Raw genomic sequence first — 18970 nt, 5'->3', positions numbered from 1 at the left:
GTTGTTGAGTTGCAACTGTTAAGGCTATGTTGGGTAACATTGTACAATACAGAAAATGTGGAGAGTAAAATAAAAAAACATAATGCAAAAAACAATGAGAAGGGTGTTGAGGTGCATGGGTCCACCATGGGTCCTTCTGTAGGTTTAGTCAGGTAACCACAATTTGCATTCATTGAAGGGTATAAAATCACCTTCTTGCCATTCATCATTTTGTCCTGTTGTATAGGCTTTCATTACAAACAGAATGTGTTTATACATTAATCGTATATAACCTTTTGTAAAAATCACTGTGGGTATGTTGTAAACTGTTGTTGATGTTGTAAACTGGTATGTGTGACAGAAGGTTACAAGTGACAGATACAGTAGGTACGTTACCAAGGAGACTGTATAGAAATACAGGACTAACTGGGTTTGCAAGGAGTACCGTGCATTGGTATCATTTTGGATTGATTACATCTCTATACATTCAAATGAAAACATCCCGTTACTTTGGGGTTAGGAGTTAAACAGAACAAAATCATGAACATAATTGTAGAGATAGACATTTACTATTTGAACTAAGAAAAATAATTGCTCAATCATTTCATACAAAAGTGTTTTCTGAAACAAATGATGAAATGAAAAAAATCCAAAACATAAAAAATGCCATGATAAACCATCGGTCAATTCTTTACAAAATGCTTTTTTCGGGTTACAAAGTGTGAAAAATATTCCTAATGTCCGCATAAAAACGCCACATTGAACGAGGCAAGTATATTATATACCACATGGGGTAGATTGTGTGTGTTTGTCTGTCTTTTATACAGTTGTGACTGAGAGGAAGGCGTTGTGGACCTTGGCGCCCTCTGGGGCTTTGGCCCCGTGAGTCATCAGCTCCTGGATGGTCATCCAGTTGTCCAGGATCTTCTTGTTGCGTTTCTTCATCATCTTCTTGTGGCTCAGCTCGATGATACTGACCTCCTTGCGTCCTTCGCTGCTGCTCTGTGGACTCTCCCTCAGGCTCTCCAGCCTGCTCCTCTGCATGAACTCCCTCCTCCTCCTCTGCTCCTTGGCCCTCACCAGATGCTGCTTCCTCTCCTCCTTGCTCCAGTACCTCCCCATCTTCATCTCGCTGATGGCGTCGTCGTCCGTGGTCATCCCCCCGCTGCGCTCCTCCTTGATCTTGAGGGCGCGCTCGCGCAGGATCTTGTCCCTCACGGGCCTCTTGGTGATGTAGCGCGTGCCGTCGCTGCGGATCTTCACCTTCCACTCCATCTTGGGCTCGTTGGCGGGCCGCTGGGGCTCCTTGCAGACGCTGAGCAGGCTGAGCTGGCTCTGGGCGTACTCCACGGCCGAGCGCTGCTGGATCAGCTGCATGTAGCTCTGGTAGTGGCGCGCGTGGGCCGGGATGCTGCCGTTGGCCTGCCTGTGCTGGGAGCTGTGAGCCGGGGACAGATAAGGGATCTGGGAGCCCCTGGGGGGGACCCCCACCCTACCGCTCCTCTCCTCCTCCGCCTGGGCCGTCTGGTCTGACTCCGAGGGGTTGCTGTGGTCGGGGCTGCTGCTCTTGCCTGGGACAGGGGTGTGCTGGTGCGAGGGGCTGGGACAGGGGCTGGGACAGGGGCTGGGACTGGGGCTGAGGGAGTGTCCTGCTGCCAGGCTACTGCTGCTACGCAGGTTCCTCTGGTTGGTGATGCTGACCATCCTTCTCTGCAGGGAGTGCTCCGGGGAGCGGTCCATGGCCAGCGGCGTGCTCCGCGAGCTCTCCGCCGTGTTGTAGGCGCTCGAGCTGTCCTTGTCCGATTTCCCCGGCCGCTCGCCGGCGTTGGCCAGCTTGCCTCTGCCCTGCGGGTCGCCCCCGCGCTGGGGCGCCTTGGCGGGGGGCACGGGACGGCCAGCGTGGGGTCCCTGGTGCTGGTCCCTTGGCCCCCCCTTGCGGAGCTTGTGGGCCTGCATGATGTTCTGGCACTCCAGCTCGATGCTGCGCAGCTCCTCGTTGAGAATGCGCAGCTCGCGCTGGACGCCCGTCTGCTCCCCCAGGCTGCACTCGATGGTACTGCGGCGGCTGTAGAAGAGGTCGTATTCGCCGCTGTTGCGAATCTGACACTTGAGCTCCAGCAGCTGCTGGAAGCGATCGCCCTCCGCCTCGTCCTCTTCCTCCTCCTCTTCCAGGGTGTGCGTGTCCCGGCCGTGCGTGTCTATCAGGCACTGGGACAGTCTCTTCTGAATGTGGGCCAGGACGTCATGGTCGGAGCTCTGGCTACTGTTCCTCAGACACACTCTAGTGTCTTTGTCCTGAGTTGTAGTGGAACATGTGGCAACGTCCGTAATGAGCTCGTCCTCTTCTTTTGTCTAAAAAAAGAGAAAATATATAATGAGTATTTGAAAAATCCTAGAATTATTACACATCAAAGTAGTACTTCAACGGGTTTCTGGGCTGTTAAGTGTGACTATTGTCTATTCACATGAAGTGTGAATTCAGAACAATGTCAATAATATTCTTAGATGTTATTAAAAGCTAGATGGGAGTTTCTGAGGTGCACCAATGTTCTGGTGCTTCTCTCCCGGGCTTCTCCCATCCTTCTGGGGCTCGGTCGTACAATTCCGCTACTTTCATCGCTTTGAACTTCTCTTTCCCCCCTTTTTATAGTATGTGAATCTCTTGACAGAACACAACATTTTAATTTATGATTGACTGTGTTTGGGATTTATAAGGCTCATCAGCCTCAACCATCCATATGCATGCTCTGAATTCCATAATTCATATTTCAAAGGGCATTGCATGTTTTAAGATTTAAAAAAGGAAATCAATGCAAAATTTTATTCTCAACTAATCCATCCAGCTTTGTAGTAACTTCAAACAGTCTTCAAGCAATTCGAGGGCATGCTGATTACATTACTGCGTCTCAGATCCAAAGCACAAAACTGATTGCCTTGGAAGTTCAGTTCTGAGTTTGCCTTCTCGTGGTGCATGACTCATTCTGTTGGTGGAAGCCTGGAGTCAAATACACCTGCTTCAATTCAATGAGGCTTATCTTAACATTTTTCCTATTGGCACAGTCTACATTTTCAATGGGGAAAGTGGTGTGTGTGTGTTTAATGTTTATTCCGGATCCCCATTAGCTATCACCCAATGTGACAGCTATTCTTCTGTGTGTGTGTGTGTGTGTGTGTGTGTGCGTGCATGCGTGTGCATGTGTGTGTGTGTGTGCGTGTGCGTGTGTGTGTGTGTGCGTGCGCTTGTGTGTTCTGACCTGGTCGTGCTCCTGTTCCTCCTCCAGGGCAGCCAGTTCCATCTCCTCTCTCTGCTGTTCCTCCAACATCTCCCTCTTCAGCTGCTCCAGGAACTCACTGTGCTCGTCTTCCAACCAGGCCTCCTCCAGCTAGGGGAGAGAGAGAGGGAAGGAGGGAGAGAGAAGGGGAAGAAGATAGAGAAAGGGAGAGAGAGAGAGGAGAAGAAGGGAAATAAAGAGATAATGTATTTATTATTTATTAGGGTTAGGGTTAACGTTACAGTATACCTACACCATCCAGCGTGCCATGCAAACACCTGTGTGTCAATATGGACCACATTTCACACTGTGACACTGGAACTTCAAATAGCCAATGAACATCCATTCTCATCGAGCCCCATGCAGACAGGACAGATGAAACCAATACAATACAATGGACATTGCATTGCTCGACCTTTGACCCTATTCCTCGGTATCATACCTCAGCTCTTTGTCTGCCCGTCTGAAACCAAAGAGGATCCATATCTGAAGATTTAGATTTAGTATGCGAGGGGTGTTTAATTAAGAAAGTGAAGGAGGGGGAGTCTATATGACTTGCATCTTGGCTGAGCTCGGCGGCTCGCCCCTGCGACGCCGTGGCCTTGGGCCTGGACTCACTGCGCATTAGCATGCCATTAGCTTTTATGGCTCACCATTGGAAGTCAATTACAGCGCGGCTACATAGAAATAAAACATGATGGGGTCTGTCAGTGCTAAACCCTAAACCTGTCTCCACGGGGGGTGAGACGGTGGGTGTCACAGACGGGGGTGGGGGGGGGGGAGCGTGGCACAACCTGCCAGTGTTTACTTTAAGCACTGCACTCTGATTGGGCCGAGTCTCAGGGCTGTAATCTGCATATTCTATCGGGTTTTTGTTTTGTTTTTCAACTTTAAATCCCTGGCTGTGGGTTGGATGTAAATACTGCCTTTGGAATGTCCTAGCAGTGCTTCTGACAGGCTATTCTGGGTCACTGTAGGATACAATATTTTGTTAGTGGGTTTTTCTCCGTTGCTCCGTAGTCACCTGCATCTCAGGCCTGGCGACCAGCAGCACAATGTTCCTGCAGTCCTCGCTGGAGAGCACGGCCACCGCCTCCTCTCGGTCCTGCACATCCTGCCCGTTGATCTGGGGACAACAACATGCTGTTAATCACACGAGTACATACAAACACACACAAACATAAGCTTGCACACACACGCACGCACGCACGCACACACACACACACACACACACACGCACGCAGACACACACACACACACACACACACACACACACACAAACACACAGTGCTCCATCTCAAAGGCTGTATAAAATAAACAAAGTTTAGCATGATAAAGTAAGCATATCCCTGCTCTTCTTCCCATGTAAAGTGTCCACAATGTGTTTTTAGTCACAAGGAGGCTATGGCGTGCATCGATTACCAAGGGGGACAGTGGCTGTGGTCCGACAGAAGACGCCACAAAAGCATCCGGGACATTCATACATCTAGCCACACAATTAACTGGCCGCTGACAGGGGGCGTCCATCTTTTAGTGGGCAGAGTAATGGGGCTGTCAGTGGGGGGATAATAGTGCCGGAGTGCAGGCCTCCCTCTGCAACCCCCCCCCCCCCCCAACTCTCCTCTCCCCCCCCCCCGCCCTCCTCTCCGCCGGCCAGCCTGCTCAAATCAGTCACACAGCACACTCGCCAGCAGACAATTAGACCAGCACAGCGCATTATCTCTCCACAAACACTGCTCATGCAGCCCTACCTCTCTCTAGAGGTAATCACAGACTCAGTATAGGGTACTCCCGCTCCCTCTCACGCCCTCTCTGCCCTCTCCTCTCTATACCCCGCTAGTCATTAACCCTTTTTAGAAAATTGATGATCTTCTCTATGTCGTCGTTCAATTTATAGAATCCAATCTCTGAAATGCTCGCTAAAAAGTCCTCTCAGGAGGACTATCGCTGCCTCACCTCAAATGATTAACCCTCACCTTGCCCGCTGCCTACCCTGTAGCATCACTTCTCCTCACATACGTCTTGCACTTTAGGATTAGGATTAGAGCCTTTGAGTGGACCCACGCCCCTATAGTAACCACCCATCCGGCACACTGCCTCTGCCGTTTGGGCCTCTAGCACAGCAGAAATCTCTCCTCGGGGGGTGACAGGAGCCCCCTGTCTCAGGCATGGGATGGAGTAATAACACTTGTAGCCCATCCGTCCACCCTGGGGGAGCTGCCTGTGGGGGAAGTGGGGTTGGATGGATCAGCAGCGAAGTGCATCCCTATACCCAAGCCCTTAAAGAGGCCGTGAGGTGCTGAGTCGGTAGCTAAAACAGCCAGGGGGACATTTCTCCACTGCTAACTGCCACTGAGGGGACTGAGTTTCTACTTTAATGTTCTGCCGTTAAAAATGAATCGTGTTGGGAGACAATGGCTGGGAGAGGGGGGGGGGGGAGGCTTTATTGTCACGTCTGAAGATGGGAGATGTGGGAGAGGAGAGCTTAGCCAGATACCTGTAAGATGCGGTCCCCTTCCCTGATGCGCCCGTCCCTGGCTGCGATGCTGTTTGGACCGACCTGTAAACAAGAAATGGGCTGCTTCAGTGCTTAAACAGCAAAATGTCTCCAGTCTCTTACTGCCTACGTACAGTATTCTGTACAGTAGGTAACATTAAAGGTCCCGATAATACCTCTACAAACATAACGCGTCTAGAACTCTTGTTAAAACAAATAATGTCTTTTAACAGTGAATGGTGATTAATTGCAGCCTAGAGACGGAGGAAGACCTTAGCTGTCACAATGTGTTATGGAAGCTGCCTGGTCTGCTATCAAGGCCACTTTAACCTGCACTAGCAGCTAAATGAACACAAGTAACCTGTCAGTACCAGGGAAAAGTAGAATGAAGCGTCACAATTAGGGGCTAGTCTCCAGCTTATATCTTTTGATTTCCCTGTTGGCCTAACCTGGACCCTTTCAAACCTATGCTGTAAAGAGCTGAGGAAGTAATGAGAAGCATAGCATGTAATCCCTCTGATTCAAAGGAATTGAAACGTAGAATGTCGCTGCAGTTTTCCTACTCTCAAATCCAGACGCAACATGCTAGCGAACACATTTGGCTGTTCGCCGGGCGTGTGGACCTGGTCCCTCTGATCAGTGTCATGGCACTACAAAACAATTTTACCATTTCTTTAAGCTGTCTTTGTGACTTTGTATTAGAAGTTAATACTAAGAAAGAATCCTCCACTAAACTAGGCCTACTTAAGCAGAGGTGTCAATGTGGCCAGGAGTGTGGACGGCTGGGCGTTTTGTATGGCGTCACATTTATGTCAAAAGTCAAGAGCGCGTAAAACACACTCACGGGCAGATTATGTTATTTCACACACGCAGATATTAACTGCGCACTCGCACGATGTAAGTCCTCGCGAGAGCGATACAGGCTGCCGCGGGCGTGTGGAGTCACCACGCGCGAGAGTATCTGCTAGTCAAAAGCTGAATCCCAATCTGAGTGCGCAAACCGCACTTGCGGCCCCTCGCACTTGTGGCCTGAGGCCTGAGCACTTAATTGAGTCAGCTGGAAGGGCCAGAGGGTGCAGGGCCGTGAATTAAATGGGACAGCACTTCCAGTTTCGCTCAATGCCCCTCCCACTTCGTTTTCATTGGCTGCCGCGTTCCTCCGACGCAGAGGCTGCTCTGACGCTCCCTTCAGCTCTGCAAATTGACCGATTGACGTCTGTTTTAATTGAATAATAATTAAAAAATTAGGTTGGGTGGGATATGTTTGCAGCATGTGGATTTCAAGATAAATGTTGTGTTATCTGCAAATTTCATCATTTATGTGTGATGCACTCGGATCATGACTCAGAAGCACTCAAGCACTGTGTCACATGAGACGCGGTGGGCTGTGGGTATTTTCTGCTCCTAAGTCCGTGAAATTGCGGACTTTCGGTAAGTGCGGTTACAGTGCGCAAAATGGCGGCGTGGCGCACTTGTGGACCTAGCGATTCCGTTTTGGAACTACCCTGAGCCCTTGTGGACTTAGCGGGAACGCGCATGTAAGGCCACAAGGCCGCGAGTGCTCTGCACTTTCGCCTAAGTGCGCGATTTGGGATTCAGCTAAACACTTTCTCCTCGTGCTCAGTTCAGTTCTGCTCTCATGCACTTGACTTCTGCGCGCTCACAGTGTAGCTCTGCGCGTGCGAACCGGCCTCTCTTGCTCGACGTTAAATTATGCAAGCTCGATTAAAATCTGATTGACAATTTGGGGCGGATACCAAGGGAGGAATTGCCCTCTTGTGATTGGTCAATTTCAATGTGGTCACACTCACACAATTCTCCTTGTATCTTGATTGACAGCTTCATTTAACTGAACAACAGGCACGCTGCCACAGGGAAAACTCAGGGAGGGGGAATTTGTCTCATGATAAACAATGAATGGAGCAGGGAGGTACGGACTCTGTCACGCTCATGCTTGAAAAAACTGTAGCACATAACCATCAGATGTAGGCCATTCTATGCACCGAGGGAGTTTGCTGCAGGAGCCATCCTCACTGCTGTATACATCCACCCGCAAGCAGGTGGGGAAGTCGTGCTACTCGAACTCGATAGCCAGCCATGAGTCACTCTACCCAGAGGCCATGTCCGTCGTAGCTGGAGACTTCAACCACTGCAACCTCAAAAAAGTGCTACCAAAGTACTTTCAGCATGTGTCCTCTGCAACCAGGATGACCGAAACACTGGACCACTCCTACACTTCCATGCCTGGTCTTCGGGAAGGCAGACCACGCCTTCTACCAGCTACTACTACCAGCTTTCAAGCAGAGCATGAAGATGGCTCCGCCCAGCCTTAAATTTAACTTAATCTGGTCTGAGACACCCACGACTGCTCAGCCAAGCACAGCAACAATTGAATCATCAAGTTTGCAGACACTGTGATAGGCCTGATCTCCCCCAATGACTCATCTGAATCAACCTTCCTCCAGGAGGTGTCAAACCTAGTAACATGGTGTCTAGACAACAACCTGACCCCGAATACTATCAAGACAAATGAGATGATTGTGGACTTCAGGAGAGGAGGAAAAAGACCCCCCATCCCCATCATCATCATCATCATCAACAAGGAGGAAGTGGAGAGGGTGAGCCACTTCACATTCCTAGGGATGCAGATCTCTAATGGACTAACCTGGACACACAATACAAGGCCATTTTAAAGAAGGCACAACAACGCCTCTACTTTCTGAGGTGCCTGCGGAGATGGGGCATGAGTTGCGAGTTGGTAATAGAAAAACCCAAAGCAGATAATTTCCTCTCTGAAACTCCAATCTAAACAATCCCTTGACATTCTGGAAGACTATTAAATCCTTAGCAGGAATGAAAACGGCATAGAGCTTCCCCTGTGCATTGTTAAAGGACCATACCGGTCTAAAGAAATCTACTTTTGTTCTTCCCCTGTTGAAAGCCAACCTACAGTCCTAAACAACTATCTAAATTGTCTGTCCTTGTTAAGCGCTTCTGGAATCCCCTGTGAATGAACAACTGAAGGTGGTCTTATCTACTAACAATATTTTATCTGATTTTCAGAAGGTAGCAGTTCTAGCTCCCTTCGTGTATCCAATGGCATGCCACAAGAATCGGTCCTGGGACCATTACTATTCATTACAGGCCTATTTTGATCTCGATCAAAGTGTTTCCAATGCAAATTTCCACTTTAATGCTGATGATACTGCGAAATACCAACACAGTATCACATTTCGTGAACAACCTGATCTCTCTGATATCTGTGAAATGACCATGAACTCTTAACACTGCATTCCGTGGTGGAAATAGAATGTGTTCAAATTACGTGACCGCAACATGGACATATTTCTAAGCATGTAACGGTAACAGCGGTATTACGGTAACCGCAGTATTTTTTGGTCACGTGGTAACCTTGGGACTGGCTCGGTAAAACCGTAGGCTAAACTCACTGTTCTGGACTGGTCAGATGCCTTAGTAATATCAAGCTAACTATTGGCATCGGTGTGCTTATCGGTGTCATATTTATTCAGTTCGAGTAATTTACGATCGAGCTAGCTAACCACCTTTAGCTCAATGGTCTCAGTTGCTGGTTAGCGATGAGAGGTGGAGTCCCAGTCCAGTTGATAACCCTCCGTTGCGGGTTGGGGGGATGCAACGGTCGGCTGGGATCCTGCCTCTCATAGCTAACCAGCAACTGGTCACGTAGGGCGCATGTTCAATCCAGACTAGTCGCTAGGGCTGTCTTCGACTCAGGATTTTGTTATTCGACTCAGACTTGGTGTTCAAAGCGACGCGTCGAATCGTCGATGTGTTTTTTCTCTTTCTCCTGGCTATCAGAAAATCACTTGACATCAAGTTTCCGTGATTATTTTGGTTAGGCCTATATTGGTAGCCTAGAAACAATCAATTGTTGCCAAGGCACATTTCTGAGTAGGTTAGGGTATTTGAAATCAACGAGAATGACAGTTACATAATTACAGCATTTTAAATAGCTAGAATAGCCTGGCTATCGGTTTGTGGAATAAGATGGAGGGATGCTTTTGTTCAATCTTTTTCTGAACGAACTTTCGTCCATTTAGGTTATGCTTGAATAGCCTTTATTGGGCTATTTTACCTTGATTGGTGTTTATTATTTTCCGTTGAACAAAAAAGTAGAATAAAGTTTCAAAATAAATTATTAGCCTTGCTCTTCCGCTCCGCTAAAATCCTCTCCGCTGCCTCCGAATGTGTTTGATAGCTTGTTTCAAGTGCAGCCCATCCCTCTTTCTTGCATTGTCCATAGTTTGGACCACTAATAATCGAGATAATAGACAGGTTATCAATATCTTAAACATTTTGTCTTCAAATCCATTTTGTGACATCGGGAGATTCGTCCCCCCCCATATGTCTAGGCTGAGGGGAGACCACCGGAGTCGGGGGAGCTGTGAAACTTTCAACTCAAAATTGCAGGCTGCACAATAAAAGACACCTGTTTTCTTGTTAAACATGAATCATCTAGCATTGTCCATCTACTTCGGATGCCCCCATGTTTTTATACAGTTTCACATATCCTACATTAGGGTTGGGTAATTTGACGATAGTCTCCTCAACTGCGCATTTGAATGCTTGCGCGAATCGGCTCATACGTTGGGCAGCAGTCAACAAGGAAATGTTTTGGCTGTCACTAAAGCATTTTCACAGACGTTAGAGCTCAAGCTGTCTATGGGAGACCCTATTTTTACCATTGGATATACAAGAAGATTGATTTAGGAAAGCAGTGTGATATTCCATTTGGGAAATGCACGTGATTGCTGGCGCATAGTAGGCTAGGCTAGGCTAGGCTAGGCTAGGCTAGGCTAGGCTAGGCTAGGCTAGGCTAGGCTAGGCTAGGCTAGGCTAGGCTAGGCTAGGCTAGGCTAGGCTAGGCTAGGCTAGACGCTTAGCGGAGGGGAGAGGGGCTCCCTGCCTTCTTCCCTCTGCTATATCAGTCTTAACTCTTCTTTTACAGCCCAACAAATAGCTACGGTAATAGCCTAGGTCTAAAACCAATGATTGGCCTGTCCTTGATCTTAGTCCACCTCCTAGTCCTTGACAGTGGAGCAGAAATCGACTTAAAGAATCTCTGTCGACTTAAGGGTCTCCGACTGATGATTCGACGCGTCGACTTTCAGGGGGCAGCCCTACTAGTCGCGTAGCTTTCCGTTGCCCTGGAGGTCCACCCGTCTGTGAGCGCAACAGAGGATGCCTGGGATAATTCACTGACAACTTTTGCCTTTTCCTGCTCATAAAGATTTGGCACGATCTTCTCAGCAAAGTGGGTGCGCGACGGGATCTCGTAACGTGGCTCAAGCACATCCAGCATATGGAATATGGCCTCATGTCTGCAGCTATAAACACCCCAATGATACCTTTTGTAATAGCTTTAGCCCGGTCGGATTCTTTAGCTAAGGGCTGCTTAAATGCCGTGGTGATGAGCGGTTGTTGAGCCGGAGGTTATTCAAGCTCTTCAGCTCCTCCGCTAGCCATGTCTACCGCTGGCAGCGCCTGACTAGTGTGGATTGAACATGCGCCCTACGTGACCACGTCGCCTACATCCTTTTTTGTTTTATTATATTTTATGAACCTATCCGTGGACCACGTGCGTGCCAAACTGAAGAGATTTTCTGTAACTAGATGTCAGAACCATCTAGCCTAGATCTGCACACCCCCCCCACTCTTGTCCTCCCATCCTTTCTTTCCATTCTCTCCTTCCTCATCTCTTCTTTCTCTTCCTCTTCTGTCGTTTTTTATTTTTTATTTTTTATAGACCTGTCACTTCTTTCATCCAGTCTCCTGTCGTAGAAGTGCAGCATCAGAGATCAGACCTGGGCTCTCTGCTCAGCCTCTTTCCCTCTTCTTCTCACTGCTCCACACCATCTATACCCACAGACCTCCTCTATCACTGCTCAACACACCATCTATACCCACAGACCTCCTCTATCACTGCTCAACACACCATCTATACCCACAGACCTCCTCTATCACTGCTCAACACACCATCTATACCCACCGACCTCCTCTATCACTGCTCAACACACCATCTATACCCACAGACCTCCTCTATCACTGCTCAACACACCATCTATACCCACAGACCTCCTCTATCACTGCTCAACACACCATCTATACCCACAGACCTCCTCTATCACTGCTCAACACACCATCTATACCCACAGACCTCCTCTATCACTGCTCAACACACCATCTATACCCACAGACCTCCATCACAGCTCAACACACCATCTATACCCACAGACCTCCTCTATCACTGCTCAACACACCGTCTATACCCCCAGACCTCCTCTATCACTGCTCAACACACCATCTATACCCACAGACCTCCTCTATCACTGCTCAACACACCATCTATACCCACAGACCTCCTCTATCACTGCTCAACACACCATCTATACCCACAGACCTCCTCTATCACTACTCAACACACCATCTATACCCACAGACCTCCTATATCACTGCTCAACACACCATCTATACCCACAGACCTCCTCTATCACTGCTCAACACCATCTATACCCACAGACCTCCTCTATCACTGTTCAACACACCATCTATACCCACAGACCTCCTCTATCACTACTGAATAGTGGTGCAACGGATCATCGTTGATCCGTGATTGTAAGGAAAGCAGAAGCACTTTAAATTAAAAGAAAAAAACTGTACACATCAGAAGTGTGTTTAATAAATGCTATGGTGTTTTTTCCAAAGTACAAATCTTCTTCCTCTTTAAATTTTGTGTTTTAAAACTGTGTTTAATACCGTGATATACCGTACCGTGGACCTTGATACCGTGATATTACCATACCGTGAGTTTTTGATACCGTTACATGCTTACATATTTCTAATGGAAAGTCAGTTAGGATGCTTTGCGTGGCTGACACACAGATTTCCAGATTTGGAGTGTTTTTAAATAACATGGAAGCACATCTGGCTGTAGATGTTTTGAATGTTGATTAATCTTTTATTTTATGATTCTGTAATCTGTCCTTTGTTTTTGTTTTTAATTATTTTAGTTCTATGTCTGCAAATATTTATGTTGTATGACTGCAACCGTGTATTTGTACTGCTGCCTGTCTTGGCCAGACACTCTTGAAAAAGATATTTTTAATCTCAATTAGTCTGGACCTGGTTAAATTTCATTTCAAACCTTTATTTTGACTCATAAAAGCAAATTTAGGGTAATTTTCAGGGTTGACGAGTTCACAATACACAAACAAAAATGCAGACAAAATCAATTAAAGCAATCAAATCAATTAAAACAATTACAAGAAGAAGTGCAAAGGTCCAGAGCCAGAGACTTAAACTCCATACATGAAGGGAGCACCTCAAGCTTCAGAGTCAGTTGGCTCTTCCACGTATGTGGGGCCTCGTGAATAAAAGCACCTTCCATGTTCTGAATGCACTCGTGGAACCTTAAACACAATCCAGTCTCTTGCTCTAGTCTGGTAAGAACCAAGGCTTCAGTCCAACAGAGATGAACTATGATGGAAGTCTACCAATAATTGCTTTGAAAATAAACAGATACCAGTGATAGTTGTGTCGTAATGAAAGAGATGACCAGCCTACCTTATCATAAAGGTTCAATAAATAAATAAAGGTTCAATACAAATTCTACAGTAGTACAGTAAACGGGTCCTTCCATGTTTGCTCACGCTCCCGCTGTGACTAATGGTACTGAGCGAGGAGGCAGGGCGCTCTTTCAACGGCCAATCAATTGCCATCTGGGGCCATTTGTTTCACTCTGTCCAATCAGGCCAGATCTCTGGAGATGGCTGGGGCAGCCCCTGTGCTCCATCTTCATGATAGTCCGCTCCGTCACACTGAGCCATTCATTAAACAGAATGTGAAGTTGCTAGTCTGGGCTGGATCTGTCTGGTTTGCCTGGGCAGTAGAGAGTTACGACACACACCAGCCGAGGGACTGAAGGTGTTTATTCATGGCAGGCTTATGCTGCATTCCTTTGTTATCCAAAACGTTGGGATTCCCGCAGTCGACGTCAAAAATCTAAATGTCAGTGTACTACTACTTGCCAGAACTCACAAGTGCATCTCCTTTAAAACAAGTGACTAAGAGCATAATCTAGTGCTGAAGGCAAAGTGAAGAATAGTAAACTAAAATGCAATAGGTGCTTAAGAGGGAGGATCATGGTAGTACTTCTTGAAGAGGTGAGTTCTGAGCCTGCGGCAAAAGATGGGCAGTAACTCTGCTGTCCTGACGTCAGTGGGCAGTTCATTCCACCACCAGGACAGAGAAGAGCCGTGACCGTGTTGATCGACTGCAGGGGCCTCAGAGTGACAACCAGTGGCCCTGAGGTAGCAGAGCGTAGCGGTCGGGAGGGGGTGTAGGGTTTGACCATGGTCTGGAGGTATGAGGGAGCTGTTTATTAGCACTTCTGTCTTATTTGTGTCTCATTAAATCAGTCGTATACACAGTACTGTCTGTGCAAAATAGCATAGTTCGTTGCTATCAACTGGTATTGCTAACAATGGCTAACTTGGCAACTAAGATGGGGCGAAAGGGAGATTTCACATTTTTTCGCTTTTTGATTTGAAACACATTCAACTAGGATATGACGTCATCCCGGGCGCCATATCCAGAGCTCTGATACAAAAAGATCAAAGCATTAGGTGTCCGGTACACTGTTAATGGAGAGCCAGGCACAGCTCCTATCATGGAATTACAGAGGGAATACTAGATAAAGAGTTTTGCAGAGTTGTTGGCTCATTTGACTGTTTTTATTGAATCATAGTTTACTGTAGCTTTGCAGGTGAAAATGTCAAATCTAGTTAATTTTAACCTATAGGTTAATTCTGACCTATAGGGTCTATAAGCTACACACAGATTCATACGTGGCCTCAGTGCTCATGTGAGATCAAAGTAGCCTATACAAAACACGATCTGCGATCAAATTTACATCGAGTGATAATCGGAGAGCTCATCTGAATGCAGCTCACTCTCCTTGGCTTGTCTTTAATAGAGAGAACACTTGAGACAACAAACACGAAGCACAGAGCGGGGCGATCTGTATTCCGCTCATGTTCGATAGTGAGAGTACCTCACAGGTCTGAACAGACTTCAAACGAATGGCAGAGCAAGTTTGGCAGGAGGGAGGACAATGCTTTGTATGTGCTGTCAACAAGTGAAAGAAAGAAAGAAAGAAAGAAAGAAAGAAAGAAAGAAAGAAAGAAAGAAAGAAAGAAAGAAAGAAACAAACAAAGAAAGAAAGAAAGAAAGAAAGAAAGAAAACTTGACAGTTCTATTTAAAGAACTACATGCTCAAAGTCAGACAAGAAAAAATCTCTATTCTATGTTTTCATCCTATTGTTAGGTGTAGAAAAAGGAGAGATATCTCTTTAGTCTCTAGATATTCAATATTGTTATCTTTAACATGGTTCATCCTTGAGATTACTACAATTCTTACTACAATTACTAGGGGGCGGCTGTAGCTCAGTTGGTAAAGCGGGTCGTTCAATGATCAAAGGGTCAGTGGTTCGAATCCCAGCTCTGACTGTCCACATGTCCTTGAGCAAGACACCTAACCCCAAATTTCTCCCACCGCCATTGGTGTGTGTGCGTGAATGGGTGAATGAGAGCCATTGTAAAGCGCTTTGAGTGCCGCTAAGGTAGAAAAGCTCTAAGTGCAGACCATTTACAACCAAAATAAACTATTTTCTTGTAAATTCTCAGTCAGACATGAAGACTCAAAGTGTTTTTCTGTCACTAGGCAACTTACATCTAGATGAAGGTGAAGTTAGCATAGATACATCTAAGTCTCCAAAAAGCAGGGGTCAGCACACTATAGCCTGGTCAAGCTGACTGACTGCAATGTTCAAATCTTGTTTCTTAAAGGGAAAATGTAAGCTCATTAGATCTGTGTGGTTCCACCAGGCTAAACAGACACATACCCCTGACCCCTGCCTCTACCTGGACCCAGGCACACTCACACACACACAGACATACACCAGTCCTGGGCTCAGATCCCCTTCCCCTCACCCTAATCGGGTCCGTATCCTTTTCCTACCCCGATCCTACCCCTGACCCCTGCCTCTATCTGGGCCCAGGCACATTCACGCACACACAGACACACACCAGTGTTTGCCATGTCTCTCCTATGATGTTATTAGCCTCTCTTACTCTGAAAATGTAATTTAATGTTATTTATTGCTTTATAAATGTTCTTAGCCGGTAGACAAACATACTCCTGGAGCTTGCTCGATCGCCTTGTTGAGAGGGGTCAGGGAAGAATTTTTACAGCTCACTTATCTGGCCCCCGGGTGATTACTGTTTTTTTGCTTCCCTCTGGAATATGTAGGGGTGGGATGTCTGCCCAGCTCCCTTGTTCTCTGTAAAGCGCATTGTGTTGCCTCTGGGTATGAAATGCGCTATACAAATAAAGCTTTGATTGATTGATTGATTGATACTGTAGGCCTCTCTCATGAGTAGGGATGAGACGGTATACCGTAAAACCGTGAACCGCCGTATAAAATGTCCACGGTATTAGAACCGTGACATTCCCTGTGTTTACGGTATTACGTTTACGGTATTACACAATAATGCGCTGCTGAAACTTCACATTTCAAGTTGCTTGCAACAGTTAATTTTGTAATTTAATATAAGCTTGCTATTAATGAACTGAGCTTAATTACAATAGTGTGTATTTTCCATCATGTGTTGCACTGTAGTTCCTTCAAAGTAAAATACTAGTTTTTTTTATGTGTGTTGGGGAGGTGAAATGCCGTATACCATGAAATACCGTAAACCGTACCGTGTAACTAGATACCGTACCGTACCGTAATGCAAAAATCCATACCGTCTCATCCCTACTCATGACAACAAGATGGAGGGCTGAAAGGACCATCTTGCCTGATCCCTGGTCTTAGCCCTCCCTGGCTCTCTCAGACCCAGTATGTCTCTCTCACCTCGCTGACGTAGATGGCCATGTCCTCTTCCTCGTCAGTGCGGTAACAGAGTGTCAAGCCCAGCTTCTCCTGGCTATTGAGGCGACACAGCTCCACTTCCTGGTGACAAAGAACAAAGGGTACAGAGTTGGTCACCAAGCAAGGATAAGGGTTTGCTGATGGTCATTGTAAGAGCAAACAGCTATGTAAATGTCATCCATTATATTCCTCATCAAAGAGAAAACTTTTCCGCATTACAAACACGCATGAAAAAGCCAGGTCTGGAAGCTGTAGCCACAAACATTATACCCCTTCTTAATTTCAAGCAGCATATTGCTTTGGATGGCTAGAGCTTGACTGTTCTGTCTGCTTCTGTGTGTTTGATGATGAAAGGCATTTTCTCGACAGCTTGATCTGAAGTGCTTTGATAAATGTCAGAGGACCTCAACTGCTTATCTTATTGAGCCGTTGCCTAATATTACAAAATGTGTTTGTTAATAAATTGGGTACAGTGCTATATTGATCATTTCATGTAAGAGACCAAGCATTATCCCCATACCACACATATTTTTGATAACCATAATTTCCAAAAGTACATTAAAATACATAACGTAAAATTGTAAAGTAAGAAAGAAAATAAGAAAAAAAAAACTTGTATGATATTGAAACCCAGGAGGAAATTGCAGCTTTCTCCCACATTGCGCACACACTGTACTGTACAGCATTGACAACACAGAGCCGTCAAAAACAACAACAACAACAAATAGCCGAGCTTGTACGTCTGTTCCGGTGCTAGAATGAATGAAACAATGTAAGGGGTGTTGAAGAGAATCAAGTGTGAAATGGCCTGTCTACCAGGCCTTCATTAGACCTGCAACTGCAGGAGCTGTGGGCTGCAGGCTGGCTGCCTACGAGGTGGAGGAGAGGGGAGGAGGAGAGGGGAGGAGGTGGAGGAGAGGGGAGGAGGAGAGGGGAGGGGGTGGAGGAGAGGGGAGGAGGAGAGGGGAGGAGGTGGAGGAGACGGGAGGAGGTGGAGGAGAGGGGAGGAGGAGAGGGGAGGAGGTGGAGGAGAGGGGAGGAGGAGAGGGGAGGAGGTGGAGGAGAGGGGAGGAGGAAAGGGGAGGAGGTGGAGGAGAGGGGAGGAGGAGAGGGGAGGAGGAGAGGGGAGGAGGTGGAGGGAGGCCACGGGAGGGCTCCGGGAGAAGGAATAGATTCATTTCCTCTCCTGACATCTGTGGGCTGGGTGGTTACACATGTCAAACATGTCAGCTCTTTGGGGAGTAGGAGGGAAGGGAAGCGCACAGACCAAAAGGATGGGGGGGATGTAGTGAGGAGAGAGGTGAAGAGGGGCAGGGGGCAATCGAGCTGCCACCTGGTGCCTCGCCACTCCAGCTACACTGTATGTGCTACTTGCTGCCGCTACGATTGCACTCCTCCAGTACCGCCCCCCCCCCCCCCCCCCACCCGACAGACAGAAAGAAGAGAAAGAGAAGAAAAGAGAGTCTGGCAAACTATTATCAGGGCTGTGTCGTCTCACTCCCCCTGACAGACCCTCAGATCTTTAAATGTCTCAGAAATGATGACAACTTCAAAACCCATCTCCGAAATGAAAGGAGGTTAAGGTGCAGTATACTGCATGACAGGAACTGCAACAAAAGCTTTAGAGCTGAATAGCTGAACTGAACAGAGCAAGATGAAAATATCAATCACACAGTTACATTAAAACGATTACTGATGAGTATCGCTACCAATACCGTTTCTCTCAGACGCAAGATACAGTAATGACTGACGGATTCCCATTGAAATCAACTAAGATAAGATAGGATGAACTTTCATAATCCCAGGGGGAAAATGTAGGAGTTACAGCAGCAAGAAGGTAGAATACAGTAAAAAAAATAAAAAATAGACTGTACATAGAATAGTACAAAATATATGCATACAATATGTATAAATATAGAATATATACATACAATCTGTATGTGATATATATATATATATATATATATATATATACACACAACCTATATTACCTGTACAACCACACACACACACACACACACACACACATATATCTTTGTGTATATATATATATATATATATATATATATATATATATATATATATATATATATATATAATATAACCTACATACCTCCAATCTAGCACTAGGCACAGCCAGGCTGCACGGTGAGAATATTCATGCATATGTTACTATATGATCCACATCTCAGGGAAGGTTTTGAGGAGGTTTTGATGTAGCATGTCAGTGGAATATGGTATGTGGAAAT

The 18970-nt window shown here is 46.5% G+C and overlaps 1 protein-coding gene across 1 annotated transcript in view; it reads right to left on the bottom strand.

Moving 5' to 3' along the window:
* Positions 1–798: 798 nt before the first annotated feature.
* LOC311321035 (PDZ domain-containing RING finger protein 4) overlaps positions 799–18970 on the bottom strand; it is a gene marked incomplete at both ends in the record, with an annotated part of 54766 nt that continues 36594 nt past the window's right edge. The window contains 5 exons of the mRNA XM_084452906.1: positions 799–2331; positions 3234–3362; positions 4276–4377; positions 5749–5811; positions 16704–16802. Of these exons, the coding sequence (XP_084309032.1) occupies positions 799–2331; positions 3234–3362; positions 4276–4377; positions 5749–5811; positions 16704–16802 (1926 nt within the window). The remainder of the gene's footprint in view (positions 2332–3233; positions 3363–4275; positions 4378–5748; positions 5812–16703; positions 16803–18970) is intronic.

The sequence above is a fragment of the Borostomias antarcticus genome, assembly GCF_949987555.1.
Source record: "Borostomias antarcticus genome assembly, chromosome: 18".
In the NCBI taxonomy this organism is placed as follows: Eukaryota; Metazoa; Chordata; class Actinopteri; order Stomiiformes; family Stomiidae; genus Borostomias; species Borostomias antarcticus.
Note: the sequence above shows the minus strand (reverse complement) of the source record. Positions and strands in the feature narration are given on the sequence as shown.